This window comes from Trichosurus vulpecula, chromosome 6, assembly GCF_011100635.1.
Source record: "Trichosurus vulpecula isolate mTriVul1 chromosome 6, mTriVul1.pri, whole genome shotgun sequence".
Lineage (NCBI taxonomy): Eukaryota > Metazoa > Chordata > Mammalia > Diprotodontia > Phalangeridae > Trichosurus > Trichosurus vulpecula.
The window spans coordinates 205,279,617-205,304,837 of NC_050578.1; the positions used below are offsets into that span (position 1 = coordinate 205,279,617).

Here is a 25,221-nt window from a genome sequence, read left to right on the forward strand (position 1 = left end):
GTGGAAGATTTACTTGTAAGTACGGACAAATCACCCAGGATAAGAACTTTGATGGGTCCTGATGTGCCTTAGTAGTTATAGCACCTATGTGAATGAAATCTTGCAGCTGTTGAGAGAAAGATATGTGTCTGTGTGTACATCTACCCTCTTCCCTAAGTCTGTCTGTCTCTCTCTGTCTCTTCGTCTGTCTGTCTCTCCCTCCCTCCTCTTCTCTCTCTCTCTCTCTCTCTCTCTCTCTCTCACACACACACACACACACACACACGCACACACGCACACACACACACCTTCTTGGACCAATTTTTCTTCTCCTGCTGGCTTCGCTGTATTGTCTCCCTAATCAGAGAAATCTGTGGCAGCTCTGCCACGATGTTGAGTCTATCACCTGCCTCTGCAGCAGCCTGGGATGTAGCAGGATGTTGTGATCAATGTCTCAGTGCTGGAGCTGCCCTCCTTCCCTGTATCAGTCAGAATGCCTGGACTGACAGAGAACAAACCTTTAACTGTCCATACTCCAAGAATCACCCATCCTCCTAATTGCTCTTAATTGTATTCTTTATTGTATAAAAATATAGCAGTATTTGCTAGGGCCTTGACTGAGAGGAAATTCGATGCTTTGGGTTCTATTTGTCTTCTATTCAAGAGGTTCAGTGATATCCTCATAGCCTCATGTGTATTTATTTTTGTTGGTGTTTTGTTTTAGGGGTAAAATGCTAATGATGTTAATGGATAGAATACTGAGGCTGAAGTCAGAAAGAACTGAGTTCAAATTTGACCTTGGACACTTACCAGCTGTGTGACCCTGGGCAAGTCATTCAACCTCTCTTTGACTCAGTTTCTTCATCTGTAAAATAGAGATTAAAAAGTAGTACCTACCTCCCAGGGTTGTGAGGAGAAAATTAGATAATGTTCATAAAATGCTATAAAAAAGAACATAACCCTTGTTCCAGTAGAGGATGGATACTCTTGCTTCTAGCAAGTCTGGAGAGAAAGGGGAATCTTTCAATAACCTGGAGAGGTATACTTGTGTTCCTGTGGTTGTATACTTGTGTTCCTGCAGTGTCAGGCAACTGCTACATATGCGTGAAGCATTGCTTTCTTCCTAGCACAGAAGGTAAAAGAGTAGGAGAATGCCTCTCCATTCTCTAGTCCTTGAAAGGGTGAAAGAGGAGCATTCAGGTAAAAATCAAAGAAGAAAAGGAATGCTAAGAACCTGATGGGTATCCTGACTTGTTGAGAGGTTTGATGGTAGAAATGTCTCTTCAAGCACTGATATTCTAGAGACACTTACAGCTTCAACATCGTATAATCCTGGATGTGACTGTGTATTCTTGGGCCAGCCCAAATTGGAAGGTTCATGTCATATTGGCTGAGCCAACGGCCCTGATGGAAGACACTGAGGAAACTCACACAGTTTTAATTTACCAAAATGCTCTAAAGAATGCAGAAGGGCTTTACTAAAGCAAACAAATTATTTGAGTACCCCATAGAAGTGTAAATAGGTCCCTACTCAGTGACTGAGCTTACTGTTCATCCATGATGCAAAAACTTTAAATGATGCAGAATCTTTAAATGTCAAGTACCCACATCCTAGAGAAGTGCTGGTATGTACAAGGGGAGGCTGAAAGTAAATTGGTGACTGGACGAAATAATAAAAAGTAGCAAATATCACTTTGGCTCCCTTCACAAACATTTGAAAAGGAAAAGAATGTGCATTTATTTCAAAAAACTGAACTCCTAATTCCTGAGACTAATAAAACTGGGAAAAAGAAGTAGAAAAGGAAGGGGAAAGAGAAAAAGAAAAGGGGAAGGGGAGGAAGAAGAGAAGAAAGAAGAAGAAGAAGAGGAAAAAGAAAAGGAAGAAGAGGAGGAGAAGAAAGAAGAAGAGGAGAAGGAGGAGGAGAGAGAGAAGAAGAAAAGACAAGGAAGAGGAGCAACAGTGAACCAAAACAATGGCTGTCCATTGTAACTTTTTTAATGCACAGAAGTAAGTAAAGAAGGAAGCACAGACAAGCAGGACAGTATAAAAATTGCCATGTAGGATTTATCATATACTTTTTAAAAAGCAAGCAGTGAGAAATGGAGATTAAGGTTTTCATATAGAATCATATTTTGTATTCTACTCTGTTCATGTAAAATGATTTTTAGCTTAATTTAAATTCAGAATAAAAATTAAAATAAAACATTTTATTCACTAACATTAGAAATATGCAGGTAGTATTCTAGAAAGACCACTGAACTTGGATCTGGAAGACATAAATTGAAGCCAGGCTTTACTGTGTACTAGCTATGTAATCTGTCACTTGATCTTTCCAGGACTCAGTTTCCTTATATATCAACGTGGGGAAATAATACTTGTACTACTGACCTTGGGGGTAGAAAGGCAAAAAAAAAGTGGGAAAGGGATTTTAATTATTTTTTTTGTAAACAAAAAAGGCTATAAAAATGTGAATTGTTGTTACGTTTATATTACCTGCTTTAACCATTTGTTATGTGGATGAAATGAAATTGCTTAGTAATCATAAAATATCATATAAAGTAAGTTGTAGCTGTTATCCAATTCAGTAAGTAATCAGCACTGGTATATTCAGGGCCCTGTCCTTGGTGCTAGACATCAAAAGGAGAAATCACAGTGACCACCCTTGAAAAGTTTATAAACTGCTGCGAGGAGCAGAGATTAGACCAATGTATGAGGATAATTCACATTTAGATGGCATTTTAAAATTTACAAAGTGATTTCTTTACAGTAATCCAGTAAGTGTAGTCATACATTTCCCTGTCATGTAGATGAAAACGCTGAGGCTCAGAGAGAGTAAACAGACTTTTAAGGATCAAAAAGGATACACAGAAGAGTTGTAATGAGGCAAAGGAGATTCAGAAAAAAAAAAAGGCTCAGGGAATTTGATGAGGGAGTGATATAATCGCTATACTCTGCCTGCCCACTATTCATTTAGTCAAGAGATAAATAATTCCATAAGCTGTTGCCTAATGTAACCATGCTATTTTTAGTTTTAAAGATGGTATCCTGGTCATATATACCATTTAGTAAAAGCATGGCGAAGTGGGAGGAGTACTAGATTTAGAAACAAAAGAATCCTTCCAATGGATTCTTCTACTTATGAACTGTGTGACCTTGAATAAGTCAGCTAACTTCTCTCTATCTCCGTAATGTGGGGTTTGGACCATGTGTCCTCTAAGACCCATTCTAACTCTAAATCTACGAATGTATGCATATTCGCCAACCACTGAATTAACTGTTCCAATGCAGCTGTCCCTGGGAGAACACAATTTCAGCATCATCTATAATGTGGTACTGAACCAAAATGCTATTAAAGCCTCTTCCTTGTAAAGCTAGAGAGAAATGCATCTACAGAGAACCAAGGTCATCAATAATCACTGGTGAGCCCACTGGTTTGCAAGTGTTGTGAGAGATCTCATATCCTCGTTAATAAATCAGATCCATACAATAGTGGGGAAGGTTTGTTTTTATAGCTTGTGAAAAGTGTTTGACTTATTTATTTAGTATTGATTAAACAAGAGTTTTACAAGTCAGCCTTTTGACTGTAGGGAAGAAATGTGGCTCCCCATTCAATTTACAAATAGGTTCCAGGATGTTTAATGATGTTTTTGCAACCATCAGTGCAATAATTAAAACCATGCTGAACCTCCCCACAGTTTGACAGTAAGTTCTGTAATTCAGTTTGGGGAATGCTTTATTAAATGTTACCCAGTTGACCGCTTGAGAATCCTTATTTTCTCTAAGAGTGTAAGGAGATTGTCGTCTGTTTGGGAGCTCTCCTCAAGACCTTAAAAACCGTCTTGTCCAAGCCTCTTCTTTACCAAATGAAGAATTAGAGCCTAAGAGAGTTGGAGTGACTCACCCCAAATCACATTGGTGGAAAGAGACAGGGCTGATATTCAAGCCCACTTATCTGATGCCAAATCACTTGCTCTTTTGGTGAAATCATACTACCTCTTTTCCAAGTCCAACTCTGACTGAATCTACTCAGACTAGTCTGGGGCCAGTTTTCTGTGGCTACTATCCATGGCCAGTTTAGAAAATCTTTTCTTTATTGCCTTCCACAAACTGCTGCAACCAAGCAGGTTCACATTAGAGGGCTCTGCCCTCCCAGCAATATAGAAGGCAATACCAATATGCTGTGGGTACTAATTCATAGGGAACCATACATGCTGAATAATAGGCTTGACAGGAATGGAGTTTTTATTCTTAGTGTCCTCTCAGCAGAATGAAAGATCTTTGAAGGTTTGGAAGATGTTGTATTTGTCTTTCTCATTTCTGCTTGTAGAAAGATACCTGCCTGGGAGTAGTAGTTTAATGAATTTTATTGAATTGTTGAAAAGTATCCATTGGTTCTATGTCACCTTCCCTTTTCATCTGTCACTATCTTGTTGTCTTTCATCAGGAATTGTATTAGTATTCTCTTGAGTTAGGCCAGTATCTACTTTCATTAGCATGAATTCACTTCCTAAAAGATAGGCCAGTCATCTCTCACCTATCAGGGTCAGAGAGATAAAGTCACTTGATCAAGAACTTGGGTCTAGGTCTTCTGACTATCCGGTGCCTTTTGTAATTCTGCATCCTATGCCCCATCTTCTCTAATACTGCTTGCCAAGGCAGGGTATTGGTTTTTATCATTAGGCTTTTGCTAATTTCTCCTATAGAATAAATTATTGAAATTAATACTTATTGAGTGCTTACTATATGCCAGACACAGTGCAAGCTCTGGGAGCTCAAAGAATTAAAAATGTCTAGTCCCTGACCTTGGGGAACTTAAATTATAGAAAAGGAAGGCAACACATATAGGGGAGAGGTGACCAGGAAAGGTAGTTCTGTTTTCCAGAAAAGTGGGGGAGGGGCCAATTGAAGTCTGTTGTGAATAATGCCGGACCAAGGGTGGAAGAGCGGGTTAGTGTTGCAAGCAGATGGTAATGTGGCCTGGTTAGAAGGTTAGATGGCTGGATAGGAGGAACAGAGGGAGGGAGGGAGGAAGGAAGGAAGGAAGAAAGGAAGGAAAGAAAGAACAGAGGGAGGGAGAGAAGAAATAATGCCTTTATTAGAGTCTCACAACTACCCTAGAAGTTAGGGGTTTTTTTAATTATCTTCATTCTATAATTGGAGAAACTGAGGCAAACAGAAATTAAAAGACTTGACCAGGATCACATAAATGGTGAGTGTCTGAGACAAGGTTTGAACTAAGGTCATCCTGACTTCAGGTCCATCACTATCCATCATACCACCTAGCTGCGTCTTTTGGCAAGAGATGGGATGGGATGAGACATAAAGCTGCCATATGTTGGTTTTCCTCACGGTGAATTTGTTAGTTATCTAAATGTAAACCTATGAACTAGCTAGATATGAATAGGGGACATCATTAGAAGAGCAACATCATTTGATTTTTTATTACACCATTATCAGTCTAAGTTGCAATAAATTAGTGAGAATTGTTGGTAAATTAGCACATCATCCTGGACAGACTTTGTCCATGATTACTATGTTTATTTCCATTCCCGTTTGACAATTTCTCTTAGAATAAATGACAAAAGTCTCCCTGTTCTACTTTTTTAAACCTTAGCTTAGACAACCCCCTAAATTTCAGTTGACTTTTAATTAACGGAATGAGGCTCTTGACATCAGCAGATGATAGGGCTAATTTCTGGATGGGATCTTGGCTCTCTTGGCTCGTTATGCTGCCCTGAGGTAGATTCCTTAAGACCTGCCCTCCAAAATTAAGTATTTGGCAATGAAGCTGCTCCATCTTCCTGGAGTATTTTTGTTATTGAAGATGTCTGTGTATTACTACATGTCACTGCAGCATGGTGACACATACAAATAACTTACCTGGGATGGGAAAATCTGGGGGTTTGTCTCATCTCTAACAGTAACTCATGATGTGGTGACATTCTGTTTTCTAAGATCCCTTCTAATTCTTTATAAAAATCAAATTTACAAATATAATTTGTTTTTACCTCATCTAAATTTCTCCAAGTATCCAAGAAAGCCATTCTTTATAACAAATAAGTACTCCCTTCGAGCTCTAACATTTTCTGTACCAAAGTTACTTCCACTGCTAATATCCTGCGATCCCTGATTCTCTGAACTGCTTGGCCCTCCCTGCTTTAGCTGTCTTCCCTGGTCTTTGGACCTCTGTCTGAACCAGTGGCATCTGCCATCTCCTTCCTGACTTCACTGCAGTCTCTGAACTTGACCTATATCCAGCCAGCACCGATTCTATCTAACAATTTCCGGTTCCAGTTCACCATGCTGTCTGTTCTACCTTATGACTTGCCATAAATAGCAACAGAATCCAAAATGACAAGAAATTGCTGTTGCCATTTTAATGTAAGTCACAGAACAAGTAGGATTCAGTTTACAAAAATTCACTTTATGCACATTCTTTTCCAGACATGTTTCTATTTGTTTTTCAAGTGGAGGATAGTTGACCTGGCAATCAAAGGGCATTACAAAGGTGCAATTACAAACTGAAAGCCTGCATAATTCTTAGTCATTTCTGAATATCTCTACAAGATGTATGTACAGGCAACAATGAGGGGTTGGGTGAGAAAGCTATTTTTATCATCATGACTAATACCAGCTCCTCCAAGACACTCAGGGCTGGATCCTAATTTGGGATGTGGAAGGGGGGTGCAGCTGCTGTGTTTATCTTTACCTAATATTTTCCCCCAAGGGCTTCTGTTAGTTTCATCTACATAGCTCTTCACATCTGTATGGCTGATAATAGAGCATGAGATAGAGTTTTAATTAAAGGGGTAAATCTAGATAACATTAATACTCCCCCCACACCATCACACTCATGCAAAAATTAAACCGTTTTAGTGCTAAGCTTGCTTTGTTTCTGAAGTGTTTTTGAATGAAACCCAAGAGCTGTTAAGCATTATATTACAATCTTCTTAGTGATGTCCAGAAATAGTTACTGGAAGTTCTTTTTTTTAATTGTGTTTTTATAATAGTTTCTCACCATAGCATTGAGCTGCCCCTGAGGTCTTGACTTCAGGGAACAGACTGATGGATTATATCAGGTTGGAAAGGCTTTAATTGGGGGCTAAGAAGATTATGTATCCACTGTCTTTGGACCATTCTCTCATTTTTTTCACCTCATAAGTTCCCAAAGGTTCAATTATAATCTTTATGTAGATAAATCCAAGATCTATATATCCAGTCCTAGTTTCTCTCCTGAGCTCCAGACCTGCTGGATCAAACTGCTATTAGTTATTTTGAACTGGATATGCAGTAGGCATCTCAAATTCAGCATGCTCAAAACAGAATTTCTATTTTTTCTTCCCATAATCCATCTTTTTCTGAATTTTCCTATTAAGTCAACAACTCAATAAGCATTAGTAAGCACCTACTATGTGTCATGTACTGTGCTTAGCACTGAGGATATGAAAAAAAATTTAAAAAAACAGTCCCAGCCATCAAGGAGTTCACAATCTTACAATCTAATGAAATGAGATAATATATATGAGCAAGATGTATACAGGGTAAATTGAAGATAATCTCAAAAGGAAGGCACTAACATTAAGGGAATCCAGGAGGTGAAGATGAGAAGGTGAAGCATTTTAGACATGAGGGATAGCCAGTGAGAATTCATGAAGTTGAAAGATGGAGTAGCTTGTATAATGACCATCAAAGAGGCCATGACTGTCAAAGGAACCACCAAACAGGGCAATACCTGGCCTAAAGCTTTCCTTTCTTTCCCTCATATTGGGAGGTATATGTCATACGCCCTTATTAGATTGTAAGGCTGAGACTTGCACATGTTACACTCATTTGTGTAACCTTCATGCTTAGCCCAGTGCCTGGCACAATGTTATTCAGTCACTTTTTAATCACATCTGACTCTTCATGACCCCATTTGGGATTTTCTTGGCAAAGATACTGGAGTGGCTTGCCATTTCCTTATCCAGCTTGTTTTACAGATGAGGAAACTAAGGCAAACAGGGTGAAGTGACTTGCCCAGGGTCACATAGCTAGGAAGTAACTGAGGCCAGATTTGAATTCAGTTCTTCCTGACTCCAGGCCCAGAACTCTATCCACTGTACCTGGCACATAGTAAGCACTTAATAAATTCATGTTGACTGACTTGTCCAAAGCACCACCCATTTAATGGGAAAGCTTGTTTAGCCGGTACCTAGACCTCTTGGCCTCTAGTACAGTATTCTTTTGGCTTTACCAAATACCTGCCATCTTGCCTGAGGCCAGCTCTGCTGTTCCCTGTGGAGTCCTTCTGTGGTGCATGGCAGTAGGGAGGTTGGAACATGAAAGGGATGACATTGACATTTTGAGATAAACAAGACAGTCCATCCTCAGGTGTGCAAGATAATTGGATCCCATTTTAAATGGGATCCCAAAATTGTCATCAGTGAGGAGGTGGTGCATATGAATGCTTTTTTTTATTGTACCAAACATGGGAGAAAGTTTAGCTCTCATTAGACTCACACTCTGCAGGCAGTTGTATTAATAACTTAATTTGAGTGGGAGAAAAGGAAACTATGTGCGCTGCAGGCACACCTCAGAGCCATTTCATTCTGTTCTTCCAGGAATCTTCTCAGGCGGTGTCTCATAATGGTACCTCCCACAGGCAGGGGCGCGAGGGCCTGTCACTCACTACAAAGCCACCACTCATGACTTACTGGGACTTTGAGCTAAGATAAAAATGGTAAACTCCTGTAGTTTTCTTCTGGACTTAATGAATGTCCCCTGAAAACCAGTTCCCCGTTACTCTGGGTCCTGCAACTACAATCTCTCCAGCATCAACCAGAAACATCCTCTAATACCTAAGCAATGGAATTCACAGAATGAGGAGGAGGAGAACATTGTTACCACAGTCACATAGAGCTGCATCTATAGCAGGTTAAATTTGAGTGAAAAACCTACATAATAATCATATATACAGAACGTTACAATTTTCAAAGCACAGTACATTATTACTTAATCTTTACAACAACCCTGGGAGGTAGGGGTAATTATTATCCCCACTTTCAGATGAGGAAATTAAGGCAGGCAGAGTTCAAGGAACTTGCCCAGATTCGTACAGCTAAGCGTCGATTCCATACATATGTGTGTGTGTATAACTATATGAGCATATATGTATGTATATACATATACATACATATATTTCATGTAGCTTTATTTCAATATAATTGGTTTCCTTTGTAACTGATGAGTACTTTGTCTGATGTATTTAAAAATATTATTCTAAGATGGGGTCCATGTTGATTCTAAGCTAAGCTAAGATTCCAGCTTGGGTTTTCCTGACTCTCAGTCCAGAGCTTTATGAATTGTGCCACCTAGCTTTCTTTAATAGCATACAAAATCCCAAAACTGGAAGGGACTTCCTTGGCCATCTAATCCAACATGTATTTGAATCCCATTCACAGCTTTTGGGTAGAAAGACCTTGCAGCCTCTTGAAGACTTCTAGGCATGAAAAACCCCAATCCTATGATGGCCTATTTTGACAGCTTTCACTGTTAAAATGTCTCACACTTTCCATCTTACCCCATCTTACACAAAGTAAAAATCTGGCTCTTTGAAACTTCTAACCATTATTTCTAGTTCTGCCTTCTAGGGACAAGCAAAATGAACCTAATTAATATCTCTTCCACATGGCAGCCTTCTGGACATTGAAAGCACATATCATGTCCAATAAGTCAGGCAGTCAACAAACATTTATCAATTGCTTACTATGTATTAGGCATTATGCCAAGTACTTGGAATACAAAGAAATGCAAAAACACAGTCTCGTGATTAGATTTTTCTTTTCGGAAAATGACTTCAGTGGCTAAGTGAAGAATGAATTTTTGTAAGGAAAGACTTAAGTCAGGCACAACATTCAGGAAGTTATTGCAATGTTCTAGGTGGGAGGTAATGAGGACCTGTACTAAGGTAGCGGAAGTGGGAGTAGAGAAGAGAGGCGATGTCTGTGAGAGATATTATGAAGATATACATGATAATATTTGGTAACAAATGTAATATATGAGGCAGTTGCAAGTAGAAAGTTAAGGGTGATATAAAGATTAAAAACCTGGCTACCTGGGAGGATGGTGGTATTCTCCACATTAATAGGAAATTTGGGAAGAGTGAAGTTTGCAGTCGTAGAGGGAAGGATGAAGAGTTCTATTTTGGACATATTGAATTTAAGATGCCAGTGATACATCTAATTCAAGATGTCCAAAAGGAGGTGATGCAGAATTGGAGCCAGAGAAAGATCAGGGTTGGACTTATAGAACAGGGGAACAGCTGCCAAGATGATAGTTGCACTCATAGGAGTTGATAAGAGATTACCCAAAAAAGATAGCATAGCAAGGGAGTTCTTAAGGTGTGTGTGTGTGTGTGTGTGTGTGTGTGTAATGACAAGCAGGCTGGGACTTTTTGCTGTTTTTTGTTTTGGAGTGCTTCTCAGCATTAAGGCAATCAAGTGCCTTTGAGTCTTGCCTTTGTTTCAATCAAGTCTTTGATAGAACTGGGAGTCTTTGATGACCTACTTAAGTCATGAGAAGGCCTAGGTCATATGAGTTTGAGTGGCATGGTTGTGACACCCTCTGAAGAAGAGTATATATATACTCTGAGATTAGCATTTTGCTAGGGGCTCGCTCATTGGGAGAGCATTCCTATGATTTTGCCAGATGAGACTCTGGGTAGCCATTAAGGAGCCACCTGTCTTTGAAAACCCAGATGTTGGTGCTTCTCTCTCTGGTAACTATGCATGTATTGCTATGGACCGACAGGCAGAAGCCCTGTCTGCTGATTTGTGTTATTTGCTCTGTTTATGTAATTTTCTGTTTATGTTTTCTCTGAAGTTCAGGGTGCTGACTTCTCCCCTGAGCTAAGTGAATAATATAATATAATAATAATAATGTTTAATTAAAGTGAGATTGTAAACCCCTTAAAGTTGCTTTCCTTAGAAATGCAGATCAAAGAATCTGTGTGCTGGTGTTTTTGGTCTTACACTGCCACAGCAGCTGCTAGCAGCATTGTTGTTACAGTGTGCATATCGTTTCACACACCACTAGGTTGTAAAAACATCTAGTATAAAAGTTAAAGGAGAAGAGGACCCACGGCATAGTCTTAGAGAATGGCCATGATTAGTAAGCACGGACTATAAGAGAACCTGGCAAAAGTGGCACAGAGGAAAGAAGCAGACAGGTAAGAGGAGAACCAAGAGAAAATAGTGTTATGAAATCCAAGAGAAGAGAGAGGTTGGAGCAGGAGAGGATGATCAAGAGTGCCAAAGGCTGTAGAGAGCACAAGAAGAATGATGATTGAGGGGAAAGAAACAAAATAAAAAGCCAGTCTGGCAAGTAAGAGATCTTTGCTAACTTCAGCCAGAATAATTTCAGTTGGATCATGAGGTCTGACAAAATTTTTCCCTTTTTCCAGGTAAATATCCAAATCACTTCAAATAATTTATATACATCATGGTTTTAGTTCCGTCATCACTCTGTCCATTCCTCTCCAGAGGCACTCCAGTTTATGAATGACCTTGCTAAAACCCTGACCTCAGAAATGGACTCAATAGTGATGCACACGGCATCTCTGGGGCATGTTACAGTTTTCAAAGTACTTCCACATCTATTATATCCTTTGATCCTCCTGTGAATCATTTTTTTTACCTCTTAGCCCCTTATATATAATTTTCTAATACAGTTATTTGCTTATGTGAAGAATACATACTGCAAGACTGTTTTGTTTCCAGTCATGAAATCAAATGCAATTTTCGATCGCACTAAGAGACACATTATGTTTGAAATGAGGAAGGTGATAGGGCAGCTGTATTCTGGTCAGACCATACTTAAAATATTGTGGTAACACATTCTGGAAAAGAAATTAACCAATTGGAGCCTGTCCAGGGAAGAATAACCAGGAGAGAAAAGGGATTGAAGATCCTACTTACATTAATTGTTTCTAAAGTCTGGGGGATGGTTAGGGAAAAGAAGACTTGGGAATGTGAAGAAAGCTTCCTTGAAGTGTTCAAAGACTATTATGTACAAGAGAGATTAGTATTGTTTTCTGTGGCCCTAGAGGCAAAACAAGTACTTATGGTGGGTAGTTTCAGAAAGGCAGATTGCAAGTCAGTTAAAGGGAAACAAAGGCAGAGCTATCTAAAAAGCAGGAAGGACCTATATTGAGAGATAGCAAGTTCCCCATCGTTGCAGGTTGTTGTTGTTTATCCTTCATTCCCAAAAAGGACCAGTGATATAACACTAAAGGGTATGATGCCACAAGTGGAAAGAGGGGCCATGCGTGGCTAGGGAAGAAGAAGAAGAAGGAGAAAGAGAAATAGTAGCATTCCCCAACTTGAACTAGCCAGTTGGGTCCCCAGGGGGCAGCTACTACTACTCACAGATTGTTGTTCATCCTTCATTCTCAAAGAGGACCAATGACATCACAAGGATGATGTCTTGACTAGTGAGTGAATTGAGTTTAAGTGAAGCAGAGCTGCTCAAAGTCATTAGCCTCACTTTCTCCTCCAGAGTCATCAGAGTCCAGTAGCAAGACAGGAGTCTGGTGATGGCCCAGATCATTGGAGGTATTAAAGGAAAGGCTGGATAGTTTTTGTCAGATGGACTTTAAAGGGAATTCCTAGCCAAGTATTGGCCAGACTAGACACAGGGTTGGGGAACCTGTGGCTTCGAGGGCATGTGTGGCCCTCTAGGTCCTCAAGTGCAGCCCATTGACTGAATCCAAACTTCACTGTGGAGTCAAAGGGCCACATTTGAGGACCTAAAGGGCTACATGTGGCCTCAAGGCCACAGGGTCCCCACCCCTGAGATCGTTTGCAACCCTGGAATTCCACAATCCTAAAATATCACCATCCAAGATGGCAAGTTTGATGAAACCAGAGATAGAATTTTTTAAAACCTTTATCTGTCTCAACATAAGTACTCAAGAGGTCATAGTCCAACTCTGATTTACCTTGGTGAGCCCTCATATAGAATATTACATTTTGTTCTGGGAGCTATAGCTTAGGAAAGTTTTGATAAAATGGAGAATTTTCCATGAGATGGAGATGGGGAATAATTCAAGATCATGAAAGCAGAGATTAATTGCCAGAGAACTATCATTCTGTTCTTCTCTACATCATCTCAAATATATACCAGGAAACATTCTCTCTCTCTCTCTCTCTCTCTCTCTCTCTCTCTCTCTCTCTCTCTCGCTCTCGCTCTCTCCCTCCCTCTCTCCCTCCCTCTCTCCCTTCCTCTCCCTGTCTCCCCGCCCTCCTCCTGAGTGTCAAGAGAGATCTGAGTTTTAATTTTCAATTTTCCTCCCCTGCAAAATGGGAATCATCTTGTTTGTTTTTTGCCAACTTTATTGGGTTTTGGTGGCAATAAAATGAGATGATGTATGCACAGCATTCTGAAAACCAGAAGGCGCTACATAAATGTCACTTGTCATCTTCAAGAAGCTGAATGTATAATAGATGGCTATCCTGGGAGTCAGGAACATCTACAGTCAATTCCTGTCTCTGACTGACTGTGTGACAGTGGCTATGTCACTCAACCTTTCAGTGAGGCAAACAACTCTTTATTACTATAAGTTATAGAGGAGTTGCCAGACTGAAGTACTGGAGGGTCATTCCACCTCATAAATTCCTCAGATCTGTCCCTTCCAACTAGGTGACACAATAGACAGAGAGCTGGACCTGGAGTCAGGAAGACCTGAGTTCAAATCTAGCCTCACCTACTTACTAGCTGTGTGACCCTGGGAAAGTCACTTAACCTCTGCCTCAGTTTACCCAACTACAAAATAGAGATGATAATAGCACCTACCTCCTAGAATGGTTGTGAAGATCAAACAAAATAATAATTGTGAATCACTCAACACAGTGCCTTGCACATAGTAAGCACTTTTAAAGATGTTAGCTATTATTATTATTACTATTATTACAAACTGTATGATCCTGGGCAAATCACTTAACCTCCATCTGCTCCAGTTTCTTCAACTCTGAAATGGGGAGCATAACAGAACCTAATCTCACAGAGTTATTATGGGGATCAAATGAGATAATATTTAAAAGTGATTAGTCCAGTGACTGGCAGTAGTAGAGGCTTGGAACATACTTATTCCTTTCCTTTCCCTCGCCACAACAAATCATCTTCATCATTTATTGCCTGGCTTTAGAGTTATATTTTGGGTAAACTGATTTGATCTTTGATGGGTCTATTTAATACTAATTACTCATATTTATATAGCACTTTAAGGTTTACAAAGTATTTTCCATGCACTTCTGTGAGGTTGATAATCTAAGTACTTATTCTCATTTAACAAGGCTCTCTCTAAGAGTGGAAGAGACTTGCCCAAAATCACACGGCTTGTAATGACCAGAGCTAGGGGCTTGACTCCAGACTCTTTGCTCCAGAATCCACTGCTCTATCTGTCTACTATATTGCTGCTGTCTTAGAAAGACCAGTGTGGCACACTGATATCCCAGGTACCATCTGTGCATCTAGGGATAGGAACTGGTATAAATATAACACCAAAAGAAATTGCTTTAGTCCAAATTTTGAAAAACAATCCTCAAGTCATGTCCTCTGCGGGCCCTAATTAAAGCTTTGTCATTGTTTGAACATTTGTTCTTGTTGACATCTTTTCTTTCCCTTTATTTCTCCCACTTACACTGATAAGGGGAAAAAATAAGCCAAGATCGTGATTGCAAAGACTAGGTCCAGATAATTACCATTTGTATGTTTCTGTGTAGTAGAAAGAGAACTGAATTTGGAGTCAGAAAAGAGCCCGAGATTTGAAATCAGAAGATGTCATTTTGAATCCCAGCCATCCGAATTGCTATGTGACCATGGTTAATTTTCGGCCCCTCTGTGCTTCTGTTTCCCATTCAGGAAAATAAGGATACGAACACAAGTAAGACTAACCAGTCTCTAAGGGTCCTTCTAGCTCTAAATCACATGACTTGGATGATTTCTAAAGTCCATTCCAGTTCTAAATTTTTATGCTTCTAAGAACCACCTGGGAGGTGGAGGAGGGGAAGGGAGAATAGTGTTTCCCAGGTCATTTAGAAAATAACCACTCTCCATTCCTAATTTTAAATGACTGCATTTCCTGCAGGGCACAAATATTCAACTTTAAGGTCTATTTGATAATTAAAGCCAAGAGGTAGTCTCTGAGCTGCTGTGATCAGGGAGGCTGATTTAATCTCTATCATATAGGCAGTATTTCCAAGCTAGAGAAAAAATGTCTATGGAGGATGGGATTTTTATGGAAGAGCAGGCCTATAAAGGTCTCGTTTTGCTGGGTTAGCCGAGGGATGACTCTCTGGGCGACAGAACCCAGATTTCCATTCTTCAAGCAGAGGAAACAAGGTACCATGGCCAGATCTCCTGGCAGTGACTTGAAACAGGGAGATAAATAATCTTTTGTCCTGGCCAGCCAAAATTATCTGAGGAGTCTGGATGGACAATCTCATTTATCCAGACACTCAGTCTCTTTTCTAAGGTGGGTCGGCTTCAGACAATGGCTTTGTGTTACTTGCAGGCTAATTAAAGAAAGAGGGGAAAGCTCATTAAGGTATTCATTAGGATTAAATAATATATTGGATTCTCATTTGTTCATTTAAATTCATTGGATTCACATCACCCACTGAATGAATGATACCCTCACACATTCAATTTCCTTTCAAAAGAATTTCACTTTTTCAGGTAAGTATCAGAGAGAGCTCTGTGGGTAAGAGAGAACAAAAAGAGGGAATGTCACCCTGATATCTTTTAAATAAATCCCTTCTCCCTTGAGTCCACATATGTCTTTTTGAGTTTTTATATCTAGTCAGCTGACCCAGAGTGACTTCTTTCATCCTCATATAAGGTGGAGGCCATACTTCAATCAGTGATGCCCACATCTGCCAAAGGTCAGCACTCTTGTCTCTTACTAGCTGTGTGACCCTGGACAAGTCACTTAACTCCATTTGCCTCAGTTTCCTCATCTGTAAAATGAGTGGGAGACGGAAATTGCAAACTACTTTAGTATCTTTGCCAGCAGAACCCCAGATGGGGTCATGAAGAGTCAGACACAACTGAAATGACTGAACAATACTCTTGCCACATCTCCAGGTTTTCAGCTCTGACACTATTGCTGTAGGACTTAAAGATCCCAACACATTTCATTAGACATTAATGCTTTGCTTTCTCCTATAAAACAATTTTATATTCATGAATTTCCTTTGTATATACATATATGTGCATACACAGACACATACATACTGAAACAAGCTCTTTGAGGGCAGGGATTATTTTGGGGGAGGATCTGTTCTTTGTATTTCCAGCATCTATCAAAGAGCCTGATAGATAATCAGTGCTAAATAGATACTTAGCAATTGCTAGGATCATAGGGTTAGAGCTGGAGTATTTCCAGTGTCTATCAAAGAGCCTGATAGATAATCAGTGCTAAACATATGCTTAGCGATTGCTAGGATCATAGGGTTAGAGCTGGAAGGGTCCTTAGTGGTTATCTTTTATTTTAGGGAGGCAGAAACAGAAGCCTAACCAAATAAGGTGACTTGCCCAAGGTCACATAGATTTTAAATGGCAGAGCTGAGATTTGGACCCAGGTACTCTGTCTTCAAATCCAAGGTTCTCTTCATTGTAGTATACTAGTGATGGCTTCCTTCCCATCATGGGACCTTTTTTTTCCCCAACTTGGTAGCCTTGGAAATTGATTTAACACCAGTGCCCACTGTGCCTCAGATGAGCAATACCTGCAGGTAGCAGTTTGGAGACTCTCTGTTGGCTTTGATCTAGGCAGGTTAATGCTGGGAGCAGCCACTAAGCTACATGAGAAGAGTTCACTTTTCACTATGGGCCAAGTATAAGAGGGGGTTTTCTCATAACAATGTAGTGAAAAGGGTTAATGTGGGTATTTATATTTCTATTTATTGACATGCCCCAGCCCTTTAATTTTAATACATATATATATGGGTATATATCTATATTTGTCTATATATCAAAATGTAGTTTTTGTCTGCATATAGATGTATAAATATATCAATCTATCTCCCATTTTAGGGCAGCTTGGTGGTACAGTGCTGGAGCTGAAGTCGGGAAGACTCATCTTTCTGAGTTCGAATCTGACTTCAGACACTTATTAGCTGTGTGAAAGAAACACTGTTTCTTCATCTGTACAATGAGTAGGAGAAGGAAATGGCAAACCACTCCAGTATCTTTGCTAAGAAAACCCCAAATGGGGTCACAAAGAGTTGGACATGACTGAAACAACTGAATGAAAACAAAAATATCCCATTTTACTAATGGATAAACTGAGTCTCAAAGAGGGGAAATGATATATTAGCACACATAGCTAGTGTGCAGCAGAATTGAGACTTGAGATCAAGAACTTTTGCCTCTTCCATAGCACCCTTTATGTATCACAGTACCTCTCTGGGCAGTGGGTGAAAACCCATGACAAGTACAGAGACTTTGAATGGGGTAGAGGGGTCTGGACTAATTATCCCAAGTTGTTTGTCCCCGCCATCCTGATCTGTCACTATTTCCAGTTTTTTGGGTTGTTTTCTCCAGGCTGGCCATCCTGCTTTGGGAATGATCCAGCTCCTCAACACATCAAGGGTCTGATGTTTCCTTAGTGTTGAAAGTCCCTTTGTCCTACCTTCCTCCTCCAGGGGAAATAATAGCCTGTTTCTAACTGGTAGATTTGGTGAGCTCCCGCTAAGTATTGTACCCAAGGTCATGGAGCTCATAGTGGTCAGAGGTGGCCTTCGAACAGTCTTCCTGACTCCAGGTCTGGTATTGTCTCCAACACGTGCCATACTTCATCTTTCTCACAATGGCTTCTCTCCAATGTGACCCCCAGAATTAAGCAGTCTTATCCCTTCCCCTCCCCACTCTAGAGGGTCTTCCTCTCTAATGCCCCTGAAGCAGAGTTGTCTACCTTGGTCTCTAATGGTATCACTTTATAGGGATCTGAGAAGATCAAAGTGGGGGCAAAAGCAAAATGTGGAAAGAGTTGAAATTGATTCTTCATTCTTGCACAGGGGGATGCAAAGGGATGCTTTAACAAGGAAGCAAGAACTGCAAAATATGAGATTGGTGCAGTAGGGTCTTGTAAAATGAGGAACCACATGCAGGCTTTTAGCTAATTCTATGGGTCAGAGAGCAGACCAGAATGTTCACATCATATCTTATACATATGCAAAGACAAGGAGGATGCAAGGGTGAGGTATTGAAAGGGATTAAGAATCTCAGATCAAATATTTAAGAGACTCAGTCATGACAAGGAATTTTTATAGTGGAACAAATACTACAAGGCACACCCAGGACAGGTGATTTAAAGTGTACCTCAGTTGCGGAAGATGATGAACACAACACAGCAGGAGAAGAACTCATCTAGGCCTGTGACCTCATAGCTTCCTACTTTCTTAAATTATTCTTGAAAACTAAGTGATATTCTCTACTATTTCTGTCTTATTGAAGATTGCAAATGCTTTGAGATCCCTTTAAGATAGAAAGCTCTGATCACATAGCCCTAATTAACAGCTTAAAGAAAGTGACATATTATCCCAAAAACCTGCTATTCCATCATTACCTAAAGGGAGATATTCTTAACTTAGGCTCCAGGGAACCTTTCCATTGATATATTTCAGAGTTCCCATGGATTTCAATTAGAAAAAAATACATTTTTACTTTTATTGCCCTCTATAGAATTTCTTTCAGTTATGAATTTTTTCTTTTCTTTTTTAGCATTTCAATTAAGTTATTTTTAGTTTACAACATTCAGTTCCACAAGCTTTTGATTCCCAAATTTTCTCCCCTTCCCTCCTTTTCCCCTCCCCCTCTCCAAGATGACATGCAATCCAATATAAGCTCTACATATACATTCACATTAAACATATTTTCACATTAGTCACATTGCAAAGAAGAATTAGAACCAATGAATGAGAATGAGAAAGAAAAAACAAAACAAAAAAGAGACAGAATAAATAGTATGCTTTGACCTGCATTCAGACTCTGTAATTATTTCTCTGGATGTGGATAGAATTTTCCATCCTGAGTCTTTTGGAGCTGTCTGTGAACCTTGTGTTGATGAGAAAAGCCAAGTCTATCAAAGTTAGTCAGTGCACAATGTGGATGTTACTGTGTACAATGTTCTCCTAGTTCTGCTTCCCTCACTCAGCATCAGTTCAGTTATGAATTTTTTTTAAAAAAAAGAAACATTATTCTGAGAGGGGTACATAGGCTTTAATAGACTGGTAAAGAATTCCACAATACAAAAAGTAACCTCAATGATCTCAGACCCCATAGGCTTACCAAGTGCAAGTGGTTTGACCAAGATCAATGATGTTTACCAAAGGATCTGGCTGATGGTCACTTCATTCAATCCTACCACAGGTACGTTTTAGGGGATACAGGTAGTTGGTTGCAAAGCAGAAAATTAGAAACTATCAGATCTGAGAATGACCATGAGAGTATCTAGAAAAGAGAGAGCAATTGATCCCAGGTAAATATACTAATGAAGTTAGATGAACAAGGGAAATAGTCTCCAGCTACATAGGAAATTCAGAGAAAGAGCACTATATTTGGGAGTCAGGCCACACTAACTCACTCTGCCTCTGATTTCCTCTTTCTGGGTCTCAGTTTCCTCATCTAAAAGAAGAAGGGATTAAATTATATGACATCAAAGGCTCATTCCCTCTCCCACATTCTGCATTCAATGTTAGAAGGTCCTTTATAACTCCGACATTCTGTGATCCATCTTCTAAGGTTGTGTCCAGCTCTGATATTCTGTGTTTTACATTAGACCATTTTATGTTGTGTCACAGGTAAGGTAGATGTAAAGATTACAGGGTGCAACATGGTCAGAGGCAATTAGAACAGACCCGTAACCACCAATTTTTGAAGGCTTGCTCTGTCTTATCCAAAAAAGGGAACACCTCCCAGGCACCCAGCCAGGATCTGACATTTTTCCCTCTTATAAGTAACACTTTAAGTGGAAGAACCAGATCACAAATCATTTAATTTTTTTTCTTTTCTTTTTGCTTCTTTTTCATCATAATCATCAAACTCTGTCCTATGTTCGTAAATTTCCTTCTATGGAATTTCCCTCTCCCCCTTTTTATTTTTAATTCCTTCTTCTCTGGATTTCATTTTGCCCCTTTAAAACTAGGTCCTTCTCTTGATGAGCCTACTTTTGTGTTTCAGATGTTTCCCTTTATAGGGGAGCTAATAAATCATTTCTTCCTCCCTCCTTCATTACCCAAGGACGATTTCAGGTAGGACAGAGGGAGAGAAAGGGAGGCATGGTGGAGAATACAGGAAGGAGAGCTGTAGAGGAAAGAACAGGACACCTGGGGCCAGACATTTTGGCTCTGAGTCTGAACTGCCTCTGTGATGGTGAGTGAGGCAAATAATCATACTGCATCTCCATTTCTTCACAAGATTGTTTTAAGGCAAGTGATTTACAAAGTGTTCTCACGACCTTCCTTTTTTGAAATGCTTGTAGTAATCATAGGATTTAGAATTGTAATAGACATTAATAGTAATGATAATAATAACCTTTGTATGGGGCTTTAAGATTTGCATTGAGCCTTCCAAATTCTTTTGATCCTCACAAGAACCCTGGGAGATACGTGTAATTATTCTCCGCACTTCACTGACAAAGAGACTGAGCACAGAAAGCATAGGTTACTAGCACAGAGTCACACAGCTAGTGTGTGTCTGAGGTAGCATTTGAACTCAAAATTTGTTGATGCCAAGTCCCATAGTCTATCTGCTGAAGCACATAGCTGCCTTCAGAAGTCATCATCAAACTCCTTCCTTTTCAAGATGAGAAAGGTGAGGTCCAGAGTGGTAAAGTCCTTCGTCCAAGGTCACCCGGATAATAGCACAGCTGGGATTTGGCTCCAGGACCTCTGATCCAAGTCAACTCTTGACCCTCTCAAGTGAGAACCATGTTGGTTTCTTACTCAAAGATCTTAATTTGAGCTAGATGAGTTCCCGAAAGGACAATTACATGGCTTTGTCTCCTATTCCAGGTCATAGTTCCCTGGCCTCTTCTTTATCTTCTGTCTCTCTGTGCAGGACAGCCCTTCCTCACTCAGATCATAGTCAACTGCAAGTCATGTCATCATTTCCCTGATGTCATGGTCCTCTTCAAGAACGAAGGACAAACACAACACCAACAACAACCTCTCTGTGTAGGAAAAAGACCTTTTGAAAAGCTCTGGGAAATTCCTATCTACAGAGCTTGAGGCTGATGGAGTCTTTGTGGTAGCATGTTAAAAAAAAAAAAGGATAGTGCCTGCCCTGGACTCAGAAAGACCTGAGTTCAAATAATTTATAGCCACATGCCTATTTTTAGTCAATGATTTCACATGTGAGGAGCTCGCAGTGAAGAACTTCATCTATATCTACCAATACAGATCTGCCCCTTCTCTGTCACACAGACTTAAGAGCTGCCTGGGGCACTGAGGTTAATGACTTGCCCAGGATCACACAGATAATATGTTTCAGGTAGGGCTTGAACACAGGCCTTCCTGACTCTGAAGCCAGCTCTCTATCCACTACACCATGCTTCCTTTCTATATGTAAACATTGGCAAAGCAGCTAAGTGCCAGCCCTTTGCCTAGAGTCAGGAAGACATCACTTCAAATCTAGCCTCAGGTACCTACCGGCTGCGTGGCCTTTATCAAGTCACTTAATCTTTGTTTGCCTCAGTTTCCTCAACCATAAAATGGGGATAATAATAGCACCTATCTCTCAGGGTCATTTTGAGGGTTAAATGAGATATTTGTAAAGCACTTAACATAGTTCCTGCAACGTAGTAGGTGCTTAATAAATGTTCCTTTCTTCTCCTCTCTCTCCATCTCCTCCCTCCTCCTCCTCTTTCTCCATGCATACTTAAAAGGAATCTCACTTTCTTCAATAGTAAAATATTGAGATAATGATGCCTATGGTAATTACCTCATAGGGTTTTTATTAGGCTCAAATGAGCTAGTCTATTACAGCACTTTGCTAACTTGAATGTGGTCTATAACCACCAGCCCTTCAAGCTTCTAATATCTTGCATCAGTAGATCAATAAATTTGTGATTTCTCTACTTCCCCTACCTGGATTGCAGACCTTCTCAAAATGGTCTTTAAGAGTTGGTACAGCCAAAAGAAATAATCACTATCCATCCCCTAGTGGTCATCTTTCTTCTTTTTAGCCTTCCCTAATATAGCTAGGCTGGTCCTTGGGTGACAGAAACATAATCCATGACTGGCCCTGTGTTGGAAGCCTTCCCAGATCTGCAGGAAATGCCAGGGTTCAGGTTCTGTTGGCAAGGACTTTGAAGATCTGAGACTTCCTCCATGGGGAGACATTGGGGAAATTTTAGGAAATGGTGTCAGGTTACCTTTGAGATCCCTTCCAATCCAAAGAGTCTTTGAAAGAAATAAGTAATTTTAATAAAATTTTGTTAGTGGTAAGGCATGAAAGTACATGTCAGAAAACCCTACAATCAGGGAGGCAGAGCCTGGCAGATCTCTTGAGCCTAAGAGTTCTGAGGCAAAATAAGACTGAAGTTAATTGGGTATCTGTCCAAAGTTCAGCAACACTGTCTTTGGCCCCTTGGAATGGGAACCTGTCAGGCTGCTTGAGAAGGAATAAACCAGCCCAGGTTGGGAACACAACAAGTCAAAGCTGCAATGATGACCATTAGGTGGGGCATCTAGGTGGCATAATGGTTAGAGCACTGGACCTGGAGTCAGGAAGACCTGAATTCAAATGTGGCCTCAGACACAAACTCTGCGGCCTTTAGCAAGTCACATAACTTCAATTTACCTCACTTTCCTCATCTGTAAAGTGGGGATAAGAATAGAATCTACCTGCCAGTATTCCATGATGATCAAGTGGGATAATAATTGTCAAGTGCTTAGTATAGTGCCTGGCACATTGTAAATGCTATATAAAAGTCACTATACTTCCAACCCAGACAAGATAGACCCTGTCTGAAAATCAAAAACATAAACTCATTAGTATAGGCATCATATTGTTACCTAATAGAGGCAATGTAGAGTTACTTTTACATAGCACATGGGTGCCACAGGCAAGGGAGATCTCTGTTTCACTCCAGTAAGGTGGCATTTTGTGTTATTCGATCCACCTTCCTGTTAGTCTTCTATGCAATAACTTTGCAAAGAGTTAGTTAGCTAGCGAAAATTTGTGTGGTGCTAAACTTCACAAACTTACAGCTTAAGTTAGCTTCATACGTCTCTCTACCATCTTGAAACAAAATGGCAGCCATCATAAGGTTTCAATATGCACTGTAATTTTCAACAGGTTCCAGTAAAACTTAGCATGTGGGCAGAGATTACAGAAAGAAGCAATCACACTGAGAGAGACTGACAGATCATAGAATTGCTAGTGACAATTTGTCAACTCAATGTCCCCATAATTTGTCTTTCTGTTTCAGATAATTCTCGTAAGCTCATCTCTTAATGATCGGGACCAGAGCCTTTTCCTGAGCACCGACGAGGGGGCCACGTTTCAGAAACAGCTCATCACATTCTTTGTCGAAACTCTGATTTTCCATCCCAAAGAGGAGGATAAAGTGGTTGCCTACACTAAGGAGAGCAAGGTAAAATTTAATGACCTCACGTGGTTCTAATCTGCAGGGACTCTAATAGAAGTATTCCCTACTGGCACTGATATGACTTACTCATTCTAATTATCTTTCATCATATTTGATATCCTGGCTCCTGGGCAGAGAGGTGGAGGCTGCTGTGGTTCATCTCACTTAATCCTGCTAAGGCTATTGTCTCAGCAGCCTACCTCTGGAAGAAAGAGATGCAGGGGCAGGGTGGGGGAGGGAGGACTGAAACAAATATATTAAACCTGCTTTGTTTTGCCTCCATCATCAGGCCTAAGGAATTAAAACAGTCTTGACCATTTTCCAGAAGTATCCACAGTGTGCAGAATAGCTGAGTGATCCTAGGCAAGTCCAAGAAAAGATGGGCTGCATTGTTGGTAGTGAGTTGTCTGTCATGAGAAGTATTCCAGCAGGGACTATGTAATGTCATCAAAAGAAAATTGAACATGAACCAGGATTTGAGAGTTCTGTCCCAAGATGGGTGGCATCGCTTGGGAGTGAGTACTCTGTCATGAGAAATATTCAAGCAGGGCTGCATAGTATCATTAAAAGAACACTGGACATGGACCAGGATATGTGAACTCTGTCCCCAAATCTGCCACTAATTTGTCATGTGACATTGGGCAAGTCGCTTTCAGCCTCAGATTTTTTATCTGTGACATGGGGGAATTAGATTATATAGCCTTTAGGGTCCTTTTTAGACTTGCACAGTAGAACTTTTGACAAAGGTGATTTTTTTTAAATATCAGCTATTGTTACTAATATTTGTAAGAGTCTTCATGACTCTGGACTTACCTTCTTTCTCCTTGTCTTCTTATGTGAATCTCACATAAATATTCAATGGTTAACAAACATTTATTAAATGTGAGCTATGAGATTTCTACCTGAGCTCCTGCCTTCTCCCTATTCATTCTTATCTGTAAAATAAGAATAATCAGACTTTCGCTGTACATCTCATAATGTTAGGAGCAAAATGCTTTATAAAATAGAATATGCCACAGAATTTGCTCCTCTCTGGGCCACCCTTCCCTCATCTGGAGAACAAGAGGATTGCCAGTAAAAAGCACATTGGAGGCTAGAAGGAGAGAATCTGGGTTCAGATATAATTTCTGCTACTTCTTAACCACCTGACCTAGAAGCAATGTGATACAGGAAGAAGAGGACTGAATTAAGTCACAAGACCTGGCTTTGAATCCTGAGTCTGCTACTTACTACCTTTGTGGCTTTGGACAAGTCACTTAACATTGATCTTAGATAGGCAGATGTTGTGTGTGTGTGTGTGTGTGCGCACGCGCGCGCCTGCATGCGTGCATGTGTGAGTATGTATGTGTGTGTACATGAGGAAATAGTGGATATTATTAAAGTAACAATGACAACTCCTATTTCTATGGTTCTGGGACCCTCTGCACTCTTCCATGCTGTCTCCTACTCAAGTCAATGTCCATATAATTTGACTTTCTGTTTTAGATAATCCTTGTCAGCTCATCTCTTAAATGACTGTAAGCCTCATTTACAGATACTATTTGTTCTTATAGATGAGTAAAGACAGACATAGAGATGGCATGTGACTTGCCCAAGATCATGAGGTTTG

At 40.1% G+C, this 25,221-nt stretch overlaps 1 protein-coding gene across 1 annotated transcript in view; it reads left to right on the plus strand.

Moving 5' to 3' along the window:
- The first annotated feature begins 3,223 nt into the window (after window positions 1–3,223).
- SORCS2 (sortilin related VPS10 domain containing receptor 2) overlaps window positions 3,224–25,221 on the plus strand; it is a 265,638-nt gene continuing 243,640 nt past the window's right edge. Inside the window, exons 1-2 of the mRNA XM_036765080.1 lie at window positions 3,224–3,310; window positions 23,454–23,618. Coding sequence (XP_036620975.1) covers window positions 3,224–3,310; window positions 23,454–23,618 — 252 coding nt within the window. The remainder of the gene's footprint in view (window positions 3,311–23,453; window positions 23,619–25,221) is intronic.